Source organism: Camelus dromedarius, chromosome 7, assembly GCF_036321535.1.
Source record: "Camelus dromedarius isolate mCamDro1 chromosome 7, mCamDro1.pat, whole genome shotgun sequence".
In the NCBI taxonomy this organism is placed as follows: domain Eukaryota; kingdom Metazoa; phylum Chordata; class Mammalia; order Artiodactyla; family Camelidae; genus Camelus; species Camelus dromedarius.
The window spans coordinates 577,085-600,489 of NC_087442.1; the positions used below are offsets into that span (position 1 = coordinate 577,085).

The following is a 23,405-nucleotide window of genomic DNA, read 5'->3' on the forward strand; positions in this document are numbered from 1 at the left end:
AGTATCGCAAGAGGGGCACAGCTTCTCCTTAGTGACACTGCCTGTTAGTGTGGTGGACAGTCTACGCATTTGACTTCATTTTCTCAATAACCCTCTCAAAGTGGGAATTACTGACTCCATCTAAACAGACAGAACCTGAGGCTGCAGGGCTGGAGAGGCGCCTGAAACCACGCTGTCAGTGAGCCTGGGTCGGGCTGGTTCCAGAACACACCTCCGGGGACGTGGTTACCTTGCCTTGTGCAGAGGGTCATGCCCCTCTGTGGCTGTGGGTCTGACATGCCCTGACCTGACCGGCATCCTTCCTGTCCTTGATCGCAAGACAGAACAGCACCTGGGGGATGCTTCGAAGGGCTGCCGAGAGCTCCCACTCCAGTCCCCGGCTCTGCTGACGTCAGGGACTCACACTCGCACGCTTCCTGCAGCTTGGCTTCTGGTCATCCCCCACCTAGCTCCTTTCTCTCTCCTGCTCCTCACACTGGGCCCATCAGCAGGTCCCAGCGCACCCCCGCCAGTGCAGCTCCGCCGGCTCACACACCGTCACCCCTCCCTGGGTCATTGCTTGACCCTCCTTGGCCTCCCTGCTGGGACCTTGTCTCAAGCCTGCAGTCCTTTTAAACTCGCTGCTCAAAACCCAGTGAGGGCTTCTCATCCCACTGAGTTAAAACCCAGGTCCTTTTCATGGTCTGAGACCATGTTACACGACCCCTCCCTGGGCCACCTTCCTGTCCTCTCCGTCCCCCTGCACCAGGGCCTTTGTGCTTGCTGTTTCCTGCAGCATTTCACTGGGCTCGGGACTCACCTCCTTCGGGTCTCTGGTGAAACCTCCCTTCTCTGTGCGCTTTTCTCCAGCAAGCCTGTGTCACGCACCCTCCTCCCTCCCAGCCCCCCTACCCGATGTTCTGTGTATTTGTGTTGAATTGTTTACTTTCTGTCTCTTCTACTAATGAGTGTCCCGTGAAACATGGCTTTGTTAACTGCATCATTCCTGCACTTTGACAGGTGGCTGTGCATAGAAGACGTGCAGTAAACGCTTGTGGAAGGAGGGGAGGAGGGGGGAGGGGCAGTGGCTCAGACCTGGGCGAGTCACTCGACCACAGGGAGGGAGCGGGCGCGGGGGACAGTGATGCAGGCTGGCCACCTACATGGATGCCGAATGAGGGAGCCCCAGGTGCTGCCCTTGCCACCCCAGATGCTCAGCCTGGCTCATTCTGGCTGCAGCCCAGGGCCCGAACAGTCACCCAATGGGTCGGGTTCTCCCGTGCACACCTCCTTGGTCTGAAATTGGAGGGTGGCTGCAGACAAAGTTGAGATCTTAGGAGGAAAGATTCTGCCATGAGTCCCTCCCAGAGACAGTGGGGCTGGGCGCCGCGTGCGGACCTCCTTGAGGATGGCCGCAGCTTCGCGCTGTGACACAGCTCCGATCAGGACTGTGTTCGGGCTGCTGGGAGGGGGGAGGCTCACGGTGCTCGTGGGTTTCTGGGTGGGCAGGGACACATGGTCACCGGGGACGTTCCTCTTCCCAGAGATGCTGTTTCAGACCAGAGCTCAGCTCTGTCGGTTTGCGGGAGAGTGAGCAGCACCATGTTGTGCAGTGGCCTCTGCCTGCCTGTCTCCCTGTGCCTAACGTGACTGTAGACAGTGGTGACAGCACCACCGTGGGAAACACAGGCTCCACATGAGAAGTAGCACAGGAAACTGCGGCAGACGCTCGGAACGCGTCCTCCGAGGGAGGGGGCCGAGCTGCGTTTGGGACGTGAGGTGAGGTGCTCACGGGTGTTTCCTGTGCCTTCCCTTCTTTCCTGCTTACCTTTCTTCCTGGCAAAGTGGTCGCTTCTCTGAAGCAGATACCTGCAACCCACATGCACATACACACTCACGCTTACACATGCAAACACGCACTCCCACTCACAATTTTTCATAAACCTGTGAGGCTGAAAAAAACCCCATTTCTAGAAGTGCATGTTGATCAGCTCGAGGACGTGATTCATTTCACGGCAAATCCTGACGACTAGGGACCTTGACCCTCTCTGTTCTGAGGCCACCAATTTTTCCTCCCTCGCCAGCCCTTGCAGTGTCACGACCACTTTTCAGGCCAGAGACGCAGGTGGCAGAGGATCACTGAACAAACACGCCCTCCAGACTCCAGACATGGCACTAACTCCTGGGAGCTGCTGTGGTCTTGCCGTGTGGCCGGCGGGGTTTGTGTCCACGGGAGGGTGGCTGGTGAGGTGGCTGGTGGGGTGGACAGTGAGCCGTGCTGCCTGGGGGCTCTGGGCGGCAGGCCCCTCTGCCCCACCACCCCCAGGCTGGGTGTGGGGATCCCTTTACCTATGGAGCTGATTGCCAGCGACCTTGCATGCTGGGGGCAGGTCCATGGTGCAGACGTGATTGTGAGGACACGGGGACCTGCCCCAGAGGCGGCCCCTGCCTGGGCCCTGGGAGGAGGAGCTGCTGAGGCTGCTGTCAGCTGGTCCGTGTTCCATGGAGAACACTTCTTCCTCTGCGAGTTGTCGTTTTGACCCGCCCCTCGGGTGTATCCACACACAGTGCCCTGGCGCCCACGGCGGGGTCCCACGGGGTCTGCTGGGCGTCCAGGGCGCGGCCTCGCCTTCGCACCCAGAGGACAGGGTCACAGGACCGCACTGTCCGACGTGCAGCCGTCGTCCGATCCAGGTGTCACTCCGCCGCGCCGCCGGCCCTCCCGCGAGACCTCGTGTTGGGTCCGTGGGCTCGGCTGGAGGCGCTCGAGAGAGGTGGACGGGCGCTACAGGGCTGCCCTGTGGGGCAGGACTTCTCCGTGGAGCAGGAGCCTGCAGGACTTGGCGCGCTGCCGGCCGCCTGTCCTGATGCCCCCACCCCTGGCCCCTGGAGGCGAGGGGTCCTCCGTGGTGGGAGGCGGCCCGCGGGGCGGAGGAGCGGAGACCGCAGCCAGGCGGCTGTCTGGGGGCGGCAGCTGTTCAGGGGGAAGGGAAGTGCCCTGGGCGGCCGTGCGGACGTGGGACGGTCTCTGAGGGCGACAAGGGCAGTGCTGTCAGAACAGTGGTGGCGGGGGCTGTGCACCTTCCACTCACAGCGCGTCTTCCGTCTGCCCTCGCAGACCGCGCGCCTTTTGTTGGCCCAGGAAGAGCAGAGACCCCCGCACGTCTGTGGGCCGGGGGGTCTGGGTCAGGTGTGCTTTTCTGCGTTTTTACGGTGTTTCTATTTACAAGGAGGCGAGAAGAATTTTTCCAGGCTCACTGCTGAAAGGTATTTTCAAGGCAGACGTTTGGTCCCTGAACGTTGGGGAGGGCGTCTGTGTGGGACCCTGTGGTTCTGGGGATGCAGGGGGCAGTGCCCTCCTGGGGACCAGGTCGGGGTGAGGACCCCGGGGGAGCAGCCTCCGGAAGGCATCGGTCTAAGCTTCCTTCCACCGGAAGCTGCTCCGAGGGGCAGATTCTGTTACTGTTCAGTGTGGCAGGTCCCACAGGCCAGTGGAGGGTTATCACCGAAAAGGTCGTTTCCCAAGAGGTGGGGTGCCAGGGCCTCGTGGGGAAGCACCAGGCTGGAGGCGGGGCGGGGCGCCCTGGGCAGGGGCCCTCTGTGCTGCTGCAGAAAGGAGCGGGGGGGGGGCGGCGGGGGGGCAGGCTCAGGACTGGCCGGTGTGAATATGGTCAGCACCGGGGCTGGGGGGGCCGGCCCAGTAGTGGGGACCTGGCCCCGGGGGGACCGGGGCAGGGGCCAGTGGCTGGAGGAGGGTAGAGCTGTGGGTGGGTTGGCGTTCGGAAGCAGTGTTTCTGTTTGGACACGTGGGCTGCCCGGGGAGGGTCAGTCTCTCCAGGACCCGCGAGGACCAGAGGTCAGGGCATCCGTGGTGAATACGGAGCCAAGGCCGGCGGGTGTGACCACCCTGCAGCCAACCCCACTTCTCCCCAGCCCGTGGGGCTTCCCATAGCATTTCCTGCAGTGCACCCACTGCTGAGGGACGATCTTAACTCTTTAAAACAATATGAAGAATGTTCCTTCCACTCTTGTGCTTGACGAGCGTTTCCACCAGGTTGGCTGGACTCCAGATTCAGCACCTCCCCTGCTAGCACCTCCGGGTTCCTTCGCGCGTCCGTCGTCAAATGTGCAGTTACATCCCGTGTCCCCGTGTCATCCTTCAGGACGCGCAGTGTGTCCCGGGGTCACCACCTGAGCCGTCTGACCTTCTCTGCCAGGGGTTTTCTGGGAGCTCGACCGTGAGAGGCGGTGGTGGGTCTTTGTTTAATTCCTCTTGGGGTTTACCGTCCACCTTGACTCTCCGAGCTAGTGCTCTTCCCCGATTTGGGGAGATTTGTGGAGGTTTCTTCCTCCTTTTGTGCCTTGGCCTCCCGGACCCGAGCGCTCCTGCGCCACCTACGTCGTCCGCAGGCGACCGAGGCCTGTGCAGCCGTTCGCCCTGTTCTGCAGACCACGCCTGCTTCTTTCATCTGCCTGCAGATTCACCTCCTTGTTCCATCATCCCATCTGCGCCCACGTCCACCCAGCGAGCTTTACGCTCCTCTGCCTGCTCGTTTAGGGCTCCCGCGTGGCTCGGCCAGACCCCACCCCCGCTGCGGGGCCGTGTCCGCCCGCCGGCTCCTCGCGTCCGCGTCCCCTTGTTCTGACGCCGCTGCTTTTCTCTCACTTTGCTCGTGCTGTTTTGCATGACCTTCCAGAAGCCCGTGTGCAGATGCTCCTGCGGGGCCTGCCGCAGCATCTGGGCGGCATGGAGGGTCTGGGCGCCCTGGACGTGGACGCAATGGCCCGTGCCATCGCCAGTGCGCTGCCAAGTGGGGGCGCAGACGGGGAGCAGGGAGGCGCCCGGCCAGGAGACGGAGGACCCAGGGGGCAGGCGGACCGCTCGGAGGTGGCTCCCCACGGCGGGGACCAGACAGGTGAGCACCAGCCCCGGCACTGGCACGCGTGTGGACGAGGGGTGTGCGAGGCCGTGGCTCACCCAGCGGTGATGCACTTTCTGCTGGGGAGGTGGGGTTTGTGGTAATGGTTTTTATTTGTCTGAACTCCTCCTCTGAAAGCTTCCCTAACAGGCTGAGCCTTCCAGAGCAATTATGTTGAAAGGTAAGTTGCTCTCTAGCAGGCATGTGGTTCCTCCATGCTGAGGTTCGGGTTAGAAGACACAGGAGTGTTGGAAAGGGTGTCTGTTTGGCTAGTGTGAGTGGAGACCAGGAGTCAGATGTTGGAGTAATAAAGTGAAACGGGTTCATTCAGACGCCTGCTTGAGGCCCACATCCACTTGGGCTGCTCTGGGGAGAGCAGAGGCCCTCACCCCCAACATGCATGTGCACACATGCACACACATGTGCGTGACACACACTCGCATGCGTGCACACACAGATAGTCATACAATACGTGCACACACACACAGTCACACACACATGCACGGCAGCAGGGACTCTGGGTGGGGCAGGCTCTGTCTTCCCTGCCCAATGGCTTCTCAGAGTCGCTGGAGCTATGTCAGAGCATCTCACGGTGCGCCTTGCACACAGCAGGTGCACAGACAGGTGTGCTGCAGCCCAGGGGAAGGGTGCACATCTCTCCTCTGAGGGCTGGGACAGGGCTTGCTGGCAAGCTGAGTACATGGCTCAACTGATGTAGGAAAAGACCCTGGGACGCCGCCCAGATGACGTTCCAAGGGGCAGCGATGGGCAGAAGGTGAGGCCTGGATGGAGGCTGCGAGGGCCTGGAGGTGCTGGTGTCCCTGCTGCCAGCACAGGGACTCAGTGAGTCACACTCCGACTCCCGCACGTGCCTTTAGAGAAGCGAGCACCCCAGAGAAATGGTGACTCCAAAGACACCTGGCTGGGAAGCTTGGCTCAGACGCCTCGCCGCTGCTCCTGGCTGCTCGCCGCCCCCGGCTGGGGCTCCTTGCTGCCGGGAGCCCACGTGAAGGGCAGCTCGCCTGTCCCTGGGGCCGGTCCCGTGACTGACGGCTGGCTCACGTCTGGCCCAGCGGTGACCTGCATCTCTCACGGCTCGGCAGGGTGCGGAGGAGGTGGGGGTGGTGGAAGGAATTATGCCAGCAGCATCGGGCTTGACCGCCGTAAAGAGGGGCTCTCGTGAGGGCCCCTTGACGGCTGGGGCCTCGGGGCCGAGGTTCCTGATGTGGATTCTGATGAGCACGTGTCCCCCACAGGTGACGCGGAGTCCAAGGACGGTGGCAGCGTGCACAAGGAGGTGAGATGGGTGTCTGCGCCTTCGTTCGGGTCACGTGGAGCCGGGGCCAGTGGACGTCTTCTTGTTCGTGGTTTGGGAACATACAGGAAATACAGACATTTCTTCTAGACATACAGGGAAAATCCCAAAATTGAGAAAAAATACAGACTACACGTAGAATCGTGTTCCTTTAGATACATACTACTGTGTTTTCCGATTACATACTAAAACTTACCCATTGTTGGAATATGAACCACACGGTTAACACAAAGAACAAACTCGGTGTTCCTCCGAGTTCCCCACCTGGGGACATGAAGTGACATCGCACAATGGCGCCATACGCCCATGCTGTGAGGTCAAGGTCTCCCTGTGGGTGCTGGTCTCTAGGGTTCACTTACAGACCTTCTCAGGCTGCAGGTCATTTGACCTGCACTGTCCACAGTGGTGGCCACCAGCCACGTGTGTCTGCAGAGCTTAAATTCATTAAATTAGGTAAATGAGAGTTCAGAGTCTCCGCGGCGCAGCCACACGTCCCATGTTCCTTAGTGCTGTGGTCTGGATGGGCAGACGCAGAGCCTCCCGGTCGCTGCACGAGGTTCTCTGGGTGGCGCTGGCCGGGGAGGCGGGAGTCTGGGAGAAGCTCGGGCACGCCTCCCCCCCATGGAGCCAGTCGTTGGCGTCTCATGCGTGAGAACCTTTGCTCGTTAGTACGAGTCTTAAGGCTGCAGCGGGTCAGCTCACAAACGAGACAGCGGTGTGCTTCTGGGAACCTGATTTGTGGGGAGGAAGGATCTGGCTAGCACGCCTCCTGTCGCATCGTGTTAGTGGCTTCTGGTTTGTTGCCCGTCAGCGAGCAGTGAAGGAAGCACCAACAGTTCTCCCAACTGTCCATCAGAGAGAATGGGCTCTTCCCTCTGGGCTGTGGAGGGAGACGTGGGTCTAGGGACACGTTCCTGATTTAGGACGTGGGGGAGGAGGCCCACAGAGCTGCAGGGTCCCCAGACGGCGCACATTCAGACAGGGCCCGAGCCGCCCTGCATGGCCCGGCTCACGTGTGCGGCGTCCCACCCTCTGTGGGCTGAGCGTGGGTCACTTCTCTGTTACTTGGGCTTCATTCTCAAGCTGATTTTCTTTCTGCCAGGTCAGCCGTTCGGGTGCCAGACTCGGGGACCCCCTTCAAGGTCCTGGGTCCCCTCTCTTGCCTGGAGCCCCTCAACTTGCAGGGCCCTTCAAAACAGAGATCAAGAAATCAGAGGCCCCCGCGGCGCCCCTGTCCTCCGAGGAGGAGCGCGCCGGGGTGGAGAGTGTGAGGAGCCGGACCTACACCAAGGAGCTGGCAGAGGGGCTGCTGAAGCCGGGGCCAGGGCTGGGGCCGGGCGCACCACGGGGGCTGCAGCGCTGGGCTCCGGTTGGGCCCCCCAGCCAAGGCCTGCGGCTGGAAGCCAAGTCCTCCGGGGAGCAGCACGGCTACATCGTGACGCAGCATGAGTGAGTGGGGCTCAGGGCTCGTTGCTCGGGGGCGGGTCCTGGCCTCGATTTCACCTCTCCCTTCGTCACCTGGAGACCGGGTTGGGGGCATCCCGGGAGTGGGAGTGCAGCAGGGGCCGGCCCACCCCTCTTACCCAGTGTCCCCAGCTGGGAACCGAGTTCCAGGGCGATTCTCTGCAGACAAACCCAAAACAAAGCCCTTCCGGGTCTTCGGTCCTGGCCCCCAGCCGGTCACCCTGCAGCCTAGACACGGGGTCTCAGGCGGGCGGGAGGGCAGGCGGGCATGGCTGGGGTGGTGGGCGGGACCGGGCTCTGTGCTGAGCGCAGGCTCCACTCCGGTGACAAGTCCAAAAACTCTCAGTTGCCCACATACCAGGACCCAAGTCATCCTTCAGAGGGGGCCCGTGCCTCGCAGCACCGTGTGCTATGTCCTTGCTCTCATTCTGTCCTGAGGGAAGGAGTCACAGAAGTCATATGTCCTTTTCTTCTGGTCTCCTCGCTAGTGAATCTGACATTGACCCCGGGCTTTGTAACAGTGTTGTGTTTTCTTCAGAGAATGGAAGTGGTGTTGCCAAGGCAAAACATGTCTGGCGGCACGCACACGTGTGTGCAGGTGTGTGTGCACAGGTGTGTGGGTGCAGGTGCATGTTGTGCAGGGGTGTGGGCATGTGCAGGTCTGTGTGGGTATGTACTTTTGCTTTGGTATCATGTGCACGTGGCCAGGAGTCTCTGTGTCATGCTGCCCCTTTACCTCCTCCTGATACCGGCTCAGATGCCACCTCTTCGAGGCAGCCTTCCAGATTCTCCAGCCTCAGTCGGAATCCCTCACCCAGTGCAGCCCCGCCCTTCCCCTCAGAACCTTACCTGGGTGTCAAATGGAGTCAGGGGTGAGCCCATTTTTGCTCAGTGGTGTCCTGACTCCTCTGAAGGCACTTGGTGGTTTGTGGATCAGATTGTTACAGAAACCCAAAGTCACAGAGTTGATTCTTTAAAAGCACCTGTGACAAGCTGCTTGCCTCTGAATAGAGGTTCTACTTAGAAACTCCTCCAGGGTGTAGTTCAAAGACCCCACCCTGCGGCCTCGGCGCTGCCCTGAGGGAGGAGGCAGTATCTGGGAACACCCCCTGATGGCCATGTCCAGGTGCCAGGTGGGGTCCCTGTGGCCTCAGGTCGAGTGCTGGTGTCCCTGCTGACGAGATGCAGCCACAGGCCCCCAGTCCACAGGCCCCCAGTCCACAGCGGTCAGTGTCATGCTTTTCATGAGGCAACAGACTTGTTTTTGCTCCTTCTTACACAGAATTTTGAACATACACCAAAGCAAGATAATGACCCAGGCCCAGTGAACCAGACACCCACGCCCACCTCTCCTCCTTTGAAACAAGCCCCACTTGTGCTGTCTTAGAAACGTTTCATGAAGCATCTCAGGACCGAAGGATTCTTCCTTTTTGACATCCCGTGATGCCACGTGGCACCTAAAAGTGACAAAAGTGCCTTAATACACCAGCTCTGTAGTCTGTGTTCACGAGGGCAGCCGTCCCACCTTTGTCAGGGCTGCACTTAGTTTACTTGCTATTTGATTCAGGATCCGCACAGGCCACCCCTGCAGGTGGCCATTGGGTCTCAGGGACCTGTAGGCTCCTTTCATCTCGCGGAGGGGGCGGGGGTTGCAGAGCTGGGCTGGGTGTCCATGTCTGTTGGTGGCTGGAATTCCAGACGGGACCACGTTGCAGACTTGTCTGGCCTCTGACTGGTGGCAGTGGCGGTGCAAACGTGGATGTTAAAACAGCATCTGCACCTCTTTGCCTGGTGGTTTCCAAGTCTGCTCGGCCATGTCCAGCCCCCAGAAGATGCCAGAAATGATGGTGTGTGGGGGCCCTTGTGGTCTCTGACTGTGAGCCTCCTTCCCACCTGCCATCTTTCTGCTGCTCGAAGGGCAAGCTCTGTTGTCGGTGGGTGGGGGCAGGGAGGGGAGTAAGGATCCAGACGGCCCAGCCCTCTCTGACCAGCCTGGGTTCTGCAGCTCAGCTGGGGTCCATGAGATGTAGGAGGGTCTCAGAAGGTCCTGGTGACGTCAGGACCCCCTTGTCTTTTAGCCGTGTTGACATCATGGCAGTGAGAGATCACCATAAGTTCCCATCTCTGTATCTACGTCTCCACCTGCAGGTGCTCTGTCACCTGTCCCCACATCTGCACCTGCACGACACCTGCATTTCTGTGTCTGCGTCTCTCTGCATCCACATCCGCACATCTCTACGTCTCTCCACCTGCAGGTGCACGGACACCTGCACCCACATTTACTCATCTGTATCCACATCTGTATCATGTATGCCTATGTCTGTCTCTGTGTCTGCACAGCCCACAGCTGGACTTGGTGTTGGATTTCCATAGTCATTGGGAAGCTTAGCGCTCCCTCTTCAGCAATGCCCTGAAATTCCACAGCAATCCCCAGGGGCCTTCACGTCCTAACCCCTGCAATTGATTTTTTGCAGAGTGTCATCTGCATTATATATTGGCCTAGACTTAAATCTTTCAAAGGCGAGCATTTTAAATTTGACTCCTGCATATGGAAGAATAGGAAGGAGGGAGAAAAATATGAAAAGATAAGATTTGTTCTGCTGTCAAAATAGTAGTAAGTCTGCAAACGAGTAGGGAAGCCAGAGGGAAAAGACGAAATGGAAAAAAATAGTGTCCTGAGGTAGCTCGCTTGTGGAATCTTGGCTTACTTGGAAAAATGACTTTTTTTAAGGAATTAAAATGCTTTTTTTGGAATGATGACTTTTAATAAAGCGTGTTTTTCTGGAGGAGCTGCTGTGGGTGCTTAGTGAGAAGGAGTCGGTTTTAGGCAGAACTTGGAGGGCCCCTGCTCTGATCTCCAAGGGCCGGCGGGCGGGGGCGGCACCTGCAAAGGTCCCCCTGCATCAGGGGGGCAAGGACTTGAAGAGCTGAAACGAGGCTGGGGCAAGGGGCCAAGAGTGGTGAGGGACAGGCTGCGAGGCCGCAGGCACCACCAGGATTTAGGTTTCTCCCACAGACTTGGGGCCCCTGAGGGCGCGAGGTGGGTGGTGAGGTCAGGGTGCGCTCTCCTGTGTCCTCCACTGCCGAGGGGAGAAGGGGGAACAGGAGACCGGCCCACCAGCTCTGTAACCCCACCTTGCTCCCTCTGCGCTGCGGGGCAGACCTTCGAGGCGGCGTCCGTGCATGCTGTGAACTGGGCTGGACTTAAATCTGAGACAGCTTCCCATGACTCCGGCCTCCTAGGGGCCGGGGGGAGGGGGGACAGCAGAGCACCCACCCACTGCTTCTCACTGGGGCTGCACTGGCGGAGGCCTTGCATCCGGAGCGGGTTTGGCGGAGACCCCATCCGACACGGGGTGCTGCTGGGGGAGGCTGAGGCCACGCGGGCGGGTGCGGGAGGGGAGTCAGGAGAGAAGGGCTTCCCTCCCCTCCTCCCGCACCCTGATTGCACGGCCGTCTGGGAGCCTGTGTTTGCACTGCGTTCAGCGTTCAGGAAGAGGTGAGAGTGGCGGGAACCACAGTGGCTCCCCTGTGGACACCGCCTCTGAGGGCAGATGTGGTTGTGGCTCATCGTGCAGGGTGTGGTGCCGACAGGCTCTCCCAGCCACCCCGGTGGTCCCTGCGCTCCTTCCCGGCTCCTCTCCGCTGCAGCCGGCTACGAGGCACTCAGGCCCGGCACCTGCCTTTGCAGCGCCTCTTCCAGCCCTGCTGGTGATTGTTGTTGGTGAGTCCAGGGGTCGGGGACCACTCTGCCCATGGGCACTCCGGGCCTCCACCCAGTTTAGACGTCTGGCCCTTCAGCCACCCCAGTGACTCTGCGGCCCCAAACCAGGGTGGAGGAATGTGCCTGGGAGGCATTTGCACTGAGCTGTGTCTCCCTGGGATCACGTGACCAGACCAGAAGTGGCATGAAGGGGCCGCCCCAAGGGCCAGACACAGCGTGACACGGAGCGGAGGCTGTGGACGCAGAGGTGGTGCCAGTGAAGCAGCCACTCGGCAAGGGCCTCGTTCACGCAGGGGCTTCAGCTCCTGGGCTGGAGCTTTTCTCTTGGTGTTTTATTCTCTTTGCAATTATAAACGGAATCGTCTTCTTAATTTCTTTTCCTGATGGTTTATTGTTGGTGTATAGAAACGATTGATTTTTGTGTATTGATTTTGTGTCCTGTAACTTTACTGAATTTATTTATTAATTCTAACAGGTTTTTAGTGGTGTCATTGGCGTTTTCTGTGTACAGTGTCATGCCAGTTGCATACAGGGACAATTTTACTTCTTTCTTTCTGACTTGAATGCCCTTTCTTTCTCCTGACCAGTTGCTGTGGCCAGGACTTCCAAAGCGGCCGGATGAAAGTGGCCAGGGTGGGCATCCTTGTCTTGTTCCCGATCTTAGGCAGAGAGCTTTCAGCTTTTCACCGCTGCGTGTGGTGTTAGCGGCGGGCTTGCCGTATGTGCCTTCATTGTGCTGAGGCACACTCCCTCTGTGCCCACTTTGTGAGAGTTTTTGTCACGACTCATTGTTGGATTTTTTCAGGTGCTTTTTCTTATCTGTTGAGATGACCATGGTGTTCGCTCCTCGTTCTATTGCTGTGGGGCGTCACACTGGGTGCTTTGTGGATGTTGAACCATCCTTGCATCCCTGGGGCAAGTCCCACCTGACGCTGTGTGGTCCTTCTCCTGTGCTGTTGAGCTTGATTTGTTAATGTTTGTTGAGGATTTTTGCCTCTGTGCTCCTCAGAGGCTTTTTTCTCGTGGGGTCCTTGTCTCACGTGTCATCTGAGAAATGCTGGCTTTGGAAAATGGGTTTGGAAGTGGTCCCTCCTCTTCTGTTTTTTTGGAAGAGCGAGGAGGACTGACATTCATTCTTCTTTAAATGTTTGGCAGAATTCACCAGTGAAGCCATCTGGTCCTAGATGTTTCTTTGCTGGGAAGTTTTGTTTATTGATCCAATCTCCTTACATGTTCTTGGCCTGTTAGGACTTTAACAATTTACCTTCCTGATTTAATCTTGGAAGGTTATGTGTTTCTAGGAGTTTATCTGTTTCCTCTACGTTGTCTGGGTTGTTGGTGTGTAATTGTTCATGGCAGTGTTTTATGGTGCTTTGTGTTTCTGTGGTATTATTTGTAGTAGCTTCTCTTCCGTTCCCAATTTTGTTTATTTGAGTCCTCCTTTGGGGGGGGGGTCTTAACTAAAAGTTTGTCAGTTTTGTTTATTTTTTTAAAAAAACAGCTCTTAGTTTCGTTGATCTTTCCTACGGTCTTTTTAGTCTGTTTTTCATCTGTTTCCACTTTGATCTTGTTTCCTCCCACCTGCTACCTTTGGCTTAGCTCTTGGAGGTGTAAACTTAGGTTATTTGAGATCCTTCTGTTTTCTTAATGTAGACGCTTTTCACTGTAAACTTCTATCTTAGCGCTGCTCATGCCGCCTCCCCTATGTTTTGGTAAGTTGAGTTTCCAGATTCATTTTTTGATTTCTCCATTGACCCACTGGCTGTTCGGGAGCATGTTGAACGGATGGATAATTATCCACTGTTGGAAGCAGCTTATTGAAGTCCCTTGCTATTGTTATATTAGTGTCTATTTCCTCCTTTGGATCTGATAATATTTTATATATTTAGGTGCTCCTCTGTGGGGTGCACATATAGTTACAAACATTATATCTTAATTTATTGACTCTTTTAACACGATATAATGACCTTTGTCTCTTATCAAAGTCTTTGGCTTAAAGTCTGTTTTGTATGATATAGATTTATCTACCCCTGTTTTTTGTTTGTTTTCCATTTCCATGGACTATCTTTCACAACCTTTCACTTTCAGTCTGTGTGTGTTCATAAAGCTGAAGTGAGTCTCTGATAGGCAGCATATAGTTGGGTCTTTTTTTAAAAAAAATCAGTTCAGCCATTTTGTGGTTTTTGTTTGGAGAATTTAGTCCATTTACACTTAAAAGTATTTATTGGTAGGTGTGAATTTATTGCCGTTTTGTTAATTGCTTTCTGTTTGTTTTGTAGTTTCTTTCCTTCCTTCCTTCCTTCCTCCCTCCCTTCCTTCCTTCCCTTCTTCCTTCCCTTCTTCCTTCCTTCCTCTCTTTTGTGATTTGATGATCTTGTGTCTTTGTATATTATTGCTTTCTCTTTTATCTAAGTATCCACTATTGGCTTTTGTTCTGTGGTTACCATGAGATTTACGTAGGCATCCTATATTTATAACAGTCTATTTTAAGTTGATAACAGCTTAACTTTGAATGCATACAAAACCTTTACATTTTTACACTACTACCTTTTATGTTTTTAATGTCCATTCTTTTTATAAGGGTAGCTCTAAGACATTATGTACTTAGATTTGTAGTAGGCTGTTGGCAATTTTTTTTTCTGGAGAATAAGATTGTTTTGGAGAATATATTATGAAGAATATGTCCATTTAAATATATTATGGAGAACATATTTATTCAAAAACTGGAATATATTTATATTGAGAAGCATAGAGTCATCTTGACATTAAAAAATAATAAGTTGTTAGAATACAGCAGTTTTTCACCTGTTTATTTTTTTACCTGTGAAGATGGGACGTTGTTAATGAACACGTCTTTAATGAGCGTGATCTGGGACTGCTGGAGACTTGAGGTGAGTGCACGTGTGCTCTGGGACCTCAGCAGTCACTGCAAGTGTGTGGCCGCACAGATTATGGTAGCTCACTCCCCCGTGCTCTGAGAACCCGGAGCTCTGTTAGACTCTGCAGGGAAGGTGGCGGCCCCAAAGCAAAGTTGGAATTTTAAATCATTGTGATACCTTTGTCCTCCATCATTTGCTCATCAGAAGCATCACTTCTCTGCACTGGTGAGAGTTCCTGTGGATTAGCAGAAATTTTAACTTACAAGATTATTTAAAAAGATAAAAACCATTATTGGTTATAGTGATGGGTACGGATAACTAGAATAATCTGCGAATCCCATGAAAATCTCATTTGATCAATTGGCTTCAAGTATCGGCTCATCAAAAAAATTTGTATCAAAGTTGGCTCATTTTCATCTTGCAGTCCATCCATCATTTGGTTCCTAACCTTTGGTGAGTTTTCAAATAAACAGTAAAATGTTCAAAATCAGGAAGTGAAGCAGCAAAGAACAAACAGCTCTGGAACACAGAGTCCCACACGTGGATGTCTGATTGGCGGAAACCTCCGGCCCCGCGGCCAGATCCTGTTCGCAGCCAGATTCCATCTGTCTCAGAAGCAAGAGACAGTGATGCCCGGGAAGACGAGACGTGGAGGCATTGTGGGTGCAGACGCTCTTCAGCGCACGCTGCAGCGGGGCGCTTGCCCCACCGCCCGGAGCCTGCGCTGCAACGTTCACTTCCCATTTCCGTTTGCGTTTTCCTTGGGGGTTTTCTGGTGTCGTGAACTTGGGCAGTGAATTTAATTTCTCTGGTCTGTTTCCACTTCTTTCAAGTGAGGTTAATAATGGTACCTTCCCTGCAGGTCTTTTCCGAGCACTAAATGAGATAATTTCCACAGGGTCATACATGGCAGGGAACTTAGGGAAACCTTCAGGATGTTTTCTCTGGTCTTGTATTTCCGGCCCTGAAGCCACTCTCCTGAGTCTTCATTTGCTCCTAGGAGCTTTCGTCGTCTCATGTACCCAGTTTTCTTGTTTTGTGTCCACTCTTTGGCCGCATGATGGTGTCGGTGCCATGGACATCCGTGGTGCGGCAGGTGGTGTCGTGGGGCTGTCACGGAGGTCGGGCTGTGGCCACGTGTCAGACGAGATTCCGTCAAGTGAGGGACATGGACGTTTAGATCCCCCCTGTTTTGCTTATTGAGTGACTCCCCGGCGGCAGCCTCATTTAAAATGATCGAGCAGCAGTAATAGCGTGTGGCTGTGCTTCAGGTGGGGAGTGCGTTCACGGGGAGACGCTGCCTGGCTCCTGACAGAAAACCCGTCCTGCCAGGACAGCGAGGCAGTGGTGGGGGCCCTGCAGCCCCCCAGCTCTGACCCCAAGCTGCTGCAAATGCTCCCATCTCCCCTCCACGGTGGCCTCGGGCAGGCAATCAGGGTGGCGGCGGTCACAGGGCAGAGGAAATTGCCCGAGCAGTGTCTGTCCATTGATTTTGGAGATTGACTCCAGCTGCTTTCTAAGGAAGTTCAGACCATGAAGTGACAGCTGACGGCCACGTATTTTAAAAATAAGTTGGAAAGAGCTGCATGTGCATTTTGAGCGCAGTCAGCACCATCTCGCCCGTCCGGTGGATCGAAGGGAACCATGTTGTCGTGTGTCCGTCCCGCCTGGGGCCCTGGCAGCTTGCAGTGCTGGGGGAGGGGTGGGGGTGGGGCTGTCACGGCTCCTGTCATCGGGGCGTCCCCTTCACGGGGCGGGCCGGCTCCTGAAGGTGTCCCGGGCTGGGGAGTGTCACCATCGTCTTGAGGGCTGGTGTAGACCATCTTGTAATGGAGAAAAGTGTTAAAATCCTGCGTTTTGGGGGTGGAGGTCAGGGGTCAGGATACGGTCAGGAGGGTGACAGTGGGCCCAGCTTAAAAGAGACCTTTTAAGGTCTCACAGTGAGCTCGGTGGTTTTGAGTCAAAGTGCAGAGGGAGTTTTAGGAAAAGGAGGCGCCTCTTGGGCCTTCATGGTTGGAAGTTGGGGGGGCCGGCGTGGGGGCCAGGGCTCGGGGAGGGAGGGTGAGCCTGGTGGTGTGGGCTCCTTGGCGGGCGGGATGCCGTGGAATGTGATTGAATTCGGCTTGTGAGGGGCTGAGGGAGGGGTGGCTGGGCCAGCTGGAGCTCAGGTGTCACCCCGGGGGGCATGGGGGAGTCAGGCACGGCGGACAGGCGGCCAAGCGGGTGTCGACCCAGGAATGGATGTCCTCACCGCCTCTGCCACTGTTTTCAGGACCTGCCCACGACAGCACCTGTGTACCCGTGTGCCTGCTCCGTCCTCTCCTGTCCAGTGCAGACTCCTCTTGGGGGTATCTGTAGATGTGTGTGCCCCCTGGGGGTCTCTTGTGTCTGCAGGTGCATGTGTGCACACCTGGGGGGGTCCATGGCATCTTCTCAGATGCCTCCTCTGAGGCATTCCTTCCGTGTGGAAGGAATTCCCTTGCTCATCCTCATGGCAGGGCCAGGACTCCAGCTTTGGTCCTGTCCCCACTGGATTGGGAGGGAGGAACCACGGAGGTCCTGCACATGTCCAGTTAGGAGGGAGCCCTCAGCACAGAACAGGCACATCTGTGGGCAAAGCATGTTCCAAGTGACCACAGACAGAAAGACGGCTCTGACGACCCAGCCAGACCTCCCGACCTGGACACAGCCCAGCCCTGCCGTCCACCTGCTGTGGGGCTGGGTGATGGCCAGCCTCCCTGAGCCAGCTTATCTGGCTTGATGGTCTGCGAGACCCTGTGTCCACGTAAGGCCACCTTGAGATTCTGGGTGTGGGACTTGAGGGTGTGGATTTCCGGGGACAGAGTTCAGCCCTGACAACACACCATTTCTCTGCGGGTGACTCGCTGCCTGTGCTCCACGTGGGTGTTGGCCCAGAGGCGGGGCTCAGCCTTCACCACTGAGTCCCCTGCTTGGCGCCCGGCACCGGGCTGCTCACACACCGCTGAATGGATGGGTGGGTAAGTGAGTGATGGGCGGACGGGTGGGTGGGGACCCTGGCTGGTGACTGTCCACATGACAGCACTGCCAGGACGCCTCTGAAGGGGCACCGACAGGAGCACACAGGAGCGCAGGAGCTGCATGCCCAAGGCCAGGTTCAGGGTTTGCAGCGGGACCTGAGTCCCCCTGGCGGCGGCAGGCGGGTCCCCTCCTGGAGAAGGGGCCCCTTTTAGGGAGAAGCTGCCACTGGCTGTCCCTCCTGTCTCACGGCTCACAGTTGAGCATCCCCACGGCACGTGAGTCACTCTAGCACAGAGTCCTCTTAGGAATGCACGTTTCCGTTGGGCTGAAGCCCCTTCTGCACGTGGGTTCTCAGCCTCTGCTTCTGCGCCCCCTCTGCCGTCTGCCCCCTCCCCTATTATGTTTTTACTGAGATTGCTGCTTCCTGGGCCCATCACGCCCCTTGATGGTCCTGTTCGCACTGTGTCATTCGCCTTGTTGTCGGGAAGTTGAGGTTATTCATCTTGGCTGGGGAAGCACCGTATCCCGGCGCCCCAGAGCTGGTCAGATGTGACCGGAACAGTGAGGGCAGGTCCCCTGGGGGCCAGGGTGGGATGGGGCCTGGCAGCCCTCGGACACCAACGAGTCCCCCCCTAATCCTCTGCTCCCCCCCCAGCCCCCTGAACCCGGAGGAGGGGAAGGTGCTGCTGGAGCACGTGGCGCGTCTCCTGGAGGTGCCTGCCGACGTCTTCGTGGACATCGGGTGAGTGCAGGTGCCCCGGGCCTCTCCGCTCATGGCAGGTTGTTCATAAACTGGTTTCGGGAGAGAGAGCCGTGTGTCTGTGGGTCTCGTAGTTGTATCACAGAAACTATTCAGGAGGGAAATGAAAGGAGAACCCGCTGGGGTTTCGGTAGATTCTTTAAGCACAGCCTGGGTGTGATAAGAATTATGATCTCCTGAAAGAGCTGGCCGAGGCCCGCGGGTGAGTCAGAGCCGCCTGCACGGCGTGTGTCTGCGGTGGAGGGTGCCCGCCTGGACACACCCTGCCGCCGGCCTTCTGGAGAGCTCACTCACCGCGAGGGAGGGCTGGGGTCCCCAGGTGCCGCGGCCCCGCTTTTCATCCGTGGCCAAGGCTTTGGAAAGAGCTGTGACATCTGGACGAAGGGCTGGCACGCGGCAGGTGCAGGGGGTATTGCGTGTGGAGCACAGGTGCGAGCATGCTGCTGGCGAGAGTGGAGGGCACCCGTGTGGAGGGCCGCGCCCATAGGCCCGTCCACGGGTCCGCCCCCACAGGGGCCACACCCATGGACCCGCCCATGGGCCCACCCGCGTGGAGGGCCGCGCCCATAGACCCGCCCACGGGTCCGCCCCCACAGGGGCCACACCCATGGACCCGCCCACGGACCCCCCCAAGTGGAGAGCTGCACCCACGGACCTGACCACAGCAGCTGCACATGTACTCGTCCCCATTGGTCACATGGTGGAGGTGACCAAGCACTTCCCAGGACCTGGCGTCGCCAAGGCGCCTGCTGCCCTGCTTGGGGGAAATGCTGTCAGTGTGGAGGGGGTGGGGACGTGCATGGGGAGCCCGTCACCCAGCCTGGGTCCCGGAAGCTTCTAGGAGAAGAGAGCAGAAGGGCAAGCAGCCCGTCGCACAGAGAAGTGCATCCCCCACCCAGCCCGGAGCGCAGGACACACGCAGACCTTCTGAATGAAGATGCCTGGGGACGGCAGACCTGGGAGCTGCTGGGAGCTCACCTCCCCCGGTGTGCACACCTGGGCTCACGGAGCAGGGGGTGTTGTGCAGGGGAGGAGCACTGAATGGGGGAGAGCACGGGGGCTATCTCAGGAGCCTGGATGGGGGGGTGTCTGAGGAGAGAGCGCTGTCAAGAGTTGCGTTGAGAAGAAGCAGCCTGGCTGCAGTGGGGCCCAGAGGGGATGAGAGCAGGAGGGTTTGCAGCAAACTGGTGAGGGTGGGCGGAGGCCTGCTGTGAGGAGGCAGCAGTATGCACCCGGCGGGGGTGTCCACCTGGGAGGCAGAACGGGGTGGACCCGGAGGGCAGGTTGACAGCCGCGTGCAGAGACCAGTCCAGCAGGTCCACAGCACAGCTGGCACAGATGCAGAGGCCTGAGTATCTGGTTGAGAGAGGACGGGTGGTTGGCAGGAGGGGGCCCCGGTGGTGCTGGTGGTGGAGGGAGGAGGGGCAGCAGCTGCTCCCCCAGGAGGGAAACACTTCTGTTTTGTGGTGCTGGGTGGGGCTCACTGTCCTCGTGAGAGGGAGGCCTGCTTGGCCAGACTGGGTGTGCAGTGGCCTTCAGGAAGCCTGGGCTTAAAAAGGGGGAGGGTCGGAGAATGTCCTGAGGGGCCCTGTTCTGATGGATGCTGCAGGACTTCAAAGTCGTAGGGATCTGGGTGGATGTAGAGGCCGAGACCCTGAGGCCATAGCTCAGTTGTGTCGTCGTAGACCAGGGACAGCGCTGTGCTGGGCACGGGGCACCCACAGCAGTTTCCAGTCTGGCCAAGGAAACGCACGCACAGGAGAGCCCTGGGGACGGTGCTGCGGCAAGGCGTGTGTGCTGCGGGAGGCTGGCAGACACCCCGGTGCACCCTCCAGTCCAGGGCGCTGCGTGGGGCCGGGAGCCTCTTGTGGGCACCTAGAGGGCTGGGCCTGGGCCTGACCCCACATTGCCGTGCCCGGCCAGGGGACCGGCAGTCCTGAAAACACACTTTGTCTGGCCTCTGTGAGTCTCGCCCTCTGAGAAGCTTCCCACATGCTTTTTCCCACTTCCATTATTTTACTTTAAGTTTATCACCTTTTGAAAGACTCATACTCAGAGAACTATAAAACACTGATTAAGGGAATTAAAGATGATTTAAAGAAACAGAAAGGTATCCCATGCTCTTAGGTTGGAGGAATTAATATTGTTAAAATGACCACACTGCCCAAAAGCACTCTGCAGGTTTAAGTCAATCCATATCAAATGACCACCAGCTCCTATTTCACAGAGCTAGAACAAATAACCCTAAAAGTGATACAGAATCGCAAAAGACCCAGAACTGCCAAAGCAACACTGAAGAAAAAGAGCAAAGCTGGAGGAATAACCCTCCCAGGCCTCAGACAACACTGCAGAGCCACAGTCATCAAAACAGTGTTGTAGGGCACAAGAACAGACACTGGGATCGAGGGAACAGATCAGAGAGCCCAGAAATAAACCCACAGCCTGTGGTCAATTAATCTTGAACAAAGGAGGCAAGAATATACAGTAGAGAAAAGGCAGTCTCTTCAGCAAGTCGTGCTGGGAAAGCTGGAGCCACATGTAAATCCATGAAATAACCTTCCCTCACACCAGACACAGAAATAAACTCAAAATGGCTTAAAGACTCAAACATAAAACAAGACACTGTAAACCTCCTAGGAGAAAACGTAGATAGAACATTCTCTGACGTAAGTCTTAGCAATCGTAGGGCAGTCTACTTAGGCAATAGGAATAAAAGGAAAAATAAACAAATGGTTCCTAATTAAGCTTACAAGCTTCTGCAGAGCAAAGGAAACTATAAACAAAACAAAAAAACAACCTATGGAATGGAAGAAAATATTTGCCAATGATGTGACTGACAAGGGCTTAATTTCCAGAATATACAAACAGCACATACAACTTAATCACAGAAAAACGAACAACCCAATCCAAAAATGGGCAGAAGACCTAAACAAGCAGTTCTCCAATGAAGACATACAAATGAGCAATAGGCACATGAAAAATGCTCAATATCACTAATTATCAGAGAAATGCAGATCAGAACTACAAAGAGGTATCACCTCACACCAGTCAGAATGGCCATCATTCAAAAGTCCACAAACAACAAATGCTGGAGAGGCTGTGGAGAAAAGGGAACCCTCCTTCACTGCTGGTGGGAATGGAGTTTGGTGCAGCCATTATGGAAAACTGTATGGAGGTTCCTCAAAAACCTAAAAATGAATTACCATATGATCCAGCAATCCCACGGCTGGGCATATGTCCAGAGGGAATGTTAACTCAAAAAGACACCTGCACCTCAATGTTCACAGCAGCACTATTTACAGTAGCCAAGACATGGAAAAACTTAAATGTCTATCAACAGATGACTGGATGAGGAAGTTGTGGTGTGTTTATACAGTGGAATACTACTCAGCCATAAAAAAGAATAAACTAATGCCATTTGCAGCAATGTGGATGGACCTGGAGCTTGTCGCACTAAGTGAAGTCAGCCAGAAGAGAGAAATGCCGTGTGACGTCACTCACACGTGAAGCTTCCAGGGCAGTGGGTGGCCTGGAGCGTCTGGAGAGAGTCCTCACATGGAGCAGCTCTAGCATGAAGCGCTCAGACCTGCACAGGGCTGCATTGAAGGAATTTTCGTTATTTTCATTTAGCGAAACCCTCCGTGGTGATGGTGCAGCAAACAGAAGGCAGAGGTCCCAGCCGGGGCCTGCGTTTCCTGGAGACGAGACCCCCTCACTGCCCCTTGTTTCCAAGAAACCATCCTGACTGGATGGAGGGGCGAGGTGGCCCCAGCTGCTGGGACATGAGGGGTGGAAAGTGCCAGGGGGAAGTCTGTTCCCAGGACCAGGGGCGCTGCCGCGGGGTGTGGGGCAAGTCAGGACCGAACAGCAGAGGAGGCCCCTCTGCCCTTCCCCCACCTCCCGCCACCCCCAGACCACCTGCCACCCCATCACCGGAGTTGGTGGGCAAGACCCAGTCCTGCAGCGCAGGGTGGGGAGCCCTCGGGCCACACCGGAAGCTGACGGGGTCTGGGTCGCCGCCCACCTCACCCGGAGCGCAGTCAGGCCCGCTCTGCGTCCTCTGCGTGTGGCCCGTGGGCTTGCACCTGCGCTGCTCTTCTTGGGAGTGACGTGGTTTCAAGGCTTCGGGTCCCACTGGAGGAATGTGTCGGTGTCTCTTCACCCAGAGGCACTGCAGATCTGGGATGTGTCCCAAGACGCCAATTCCAGCAGTGATGTCGCCCACCTGCCAGCCCCCTTCTCGGCCCTTGTCGTTCATCCCGTCCCCGCATGAGGGAGACCCCCCGTCAGGGTGCCTGTGGCTCCCGAAATCACTTCCCCTTCCAGGCATCTCAGTCACGTACGTCTCGTTGACCTTTTGTCACATCTCAGCCAGGTGGCAGGGCCCTCAGTCGCCAGAGCAAAGCTGGGGGCGTCTGGACTGAGGGCTTCCGTGGGAGGGGCTGCTGGGGCTGGGGGCTTCCGGAGACATGGCCTGCACCCAGCTGGCGCACCCTCTCCCTGCGTTTCCTGGGGCCTGCTGCTACCCCCGCGCAGTCCTCCCCAGACACCACCCCCGGCCTGAGGGCCGGCCGGGCTCCCTCCGGCCTCGGGGGGATGAGCACAGAGCTTGCCCGCTGAGCCACTGACACCAGATCTTCTGTCAGTGTTACTTGTCCGGTCTCCTGCTCAAAGAGCTGGGAAACCCTCTCCCAGGAGCCACCGGGACGCCCCCCCCCGGGGGGGGGCTGGGCCACAGCTCTCGCGTGAGCCAGACCCTCGTGAAGTCCTTGCCCGGAGGCCTTGCCCCGGCTGGCCGCGTCCCCCATCCCCCTGCTCTGAGAGCTTGTGCTCTTGGTGCTACAGCGCCCAGGAGCCCCAGCCCTGGCCAGTTAAGACCCGCCCACACGGGGGGGGGTCTATTAAAGAATGTTGTATGTGTGCAGGGACGCGTGTGGGGTCCAAGCCTTGCACACGGGTCCATGTGTCACCCCTGGGCCCTGCACTGTGAGGCCACATGTGAGGACATGTGCTGGCTCGACGGACTGACCTGGGCAGCGGGGCCCTTGGGGGAGAGGTGACCTTGCGGCTGGCCCTTGGCTCCATGTTTCAGGCTCTCAAGGCTGATCGTTGTTCCCGGGGAGGGAAGGCGGCTGCCATGCGGACCAGCCCCTTCAGCCTCATCTGCGTCTCTGTGGGAGTACCGTGATGCTTAATATGTTCTGTTAATGGGTATGTAGCTGCCAAGTAAATTCCATTATTTCTTATTACATCATTAGAGACCATTAAAATGGCATTAGCCTGCTGATGTAATTACGCTGGCAGGCGCGCGAAGGCCAGGTATGATTTTACAGTCTGATCACGGCCATCCGGGCATGCTGACTGA

At 56.7% G+C, this 23,405-nt stretch overlaps 1 protein-coding gene across 2 annotated transcripts in view; it reads left to right on the forward strand.

The window, feature by feature from the left end:
• The window catches only part of PTPRN2 (protein tyrosine phosphatase receptor type N2), a 519,628-nt gene that overhangs the window by 165,954 nt on the left and 330,269 nt on the right, over positions 1-23,405 (forward strand). For both annotated transcript variants that reach the window (XM_064487140.1, XM_064487141.1), the window contains exons 7-10: positions 4,677-4,895; positions 6,155-6,195; positions 7,316-7,662; positions 17,936-18,022. In XM_064487140.1, coding sequence (XP_064343210.1) covers positions 4,677-4,895; positions 6,155-6,195; positions 7,316-7,662; positions 17,936-18,022 — 694 coding nt within the window. The remainder of the gene's footprint in view (positions 1-4,676; positions 4,896-6,154; positions 6,196-7,315; positions 7,663-17,935; positions 18,023-23,405) is intronic.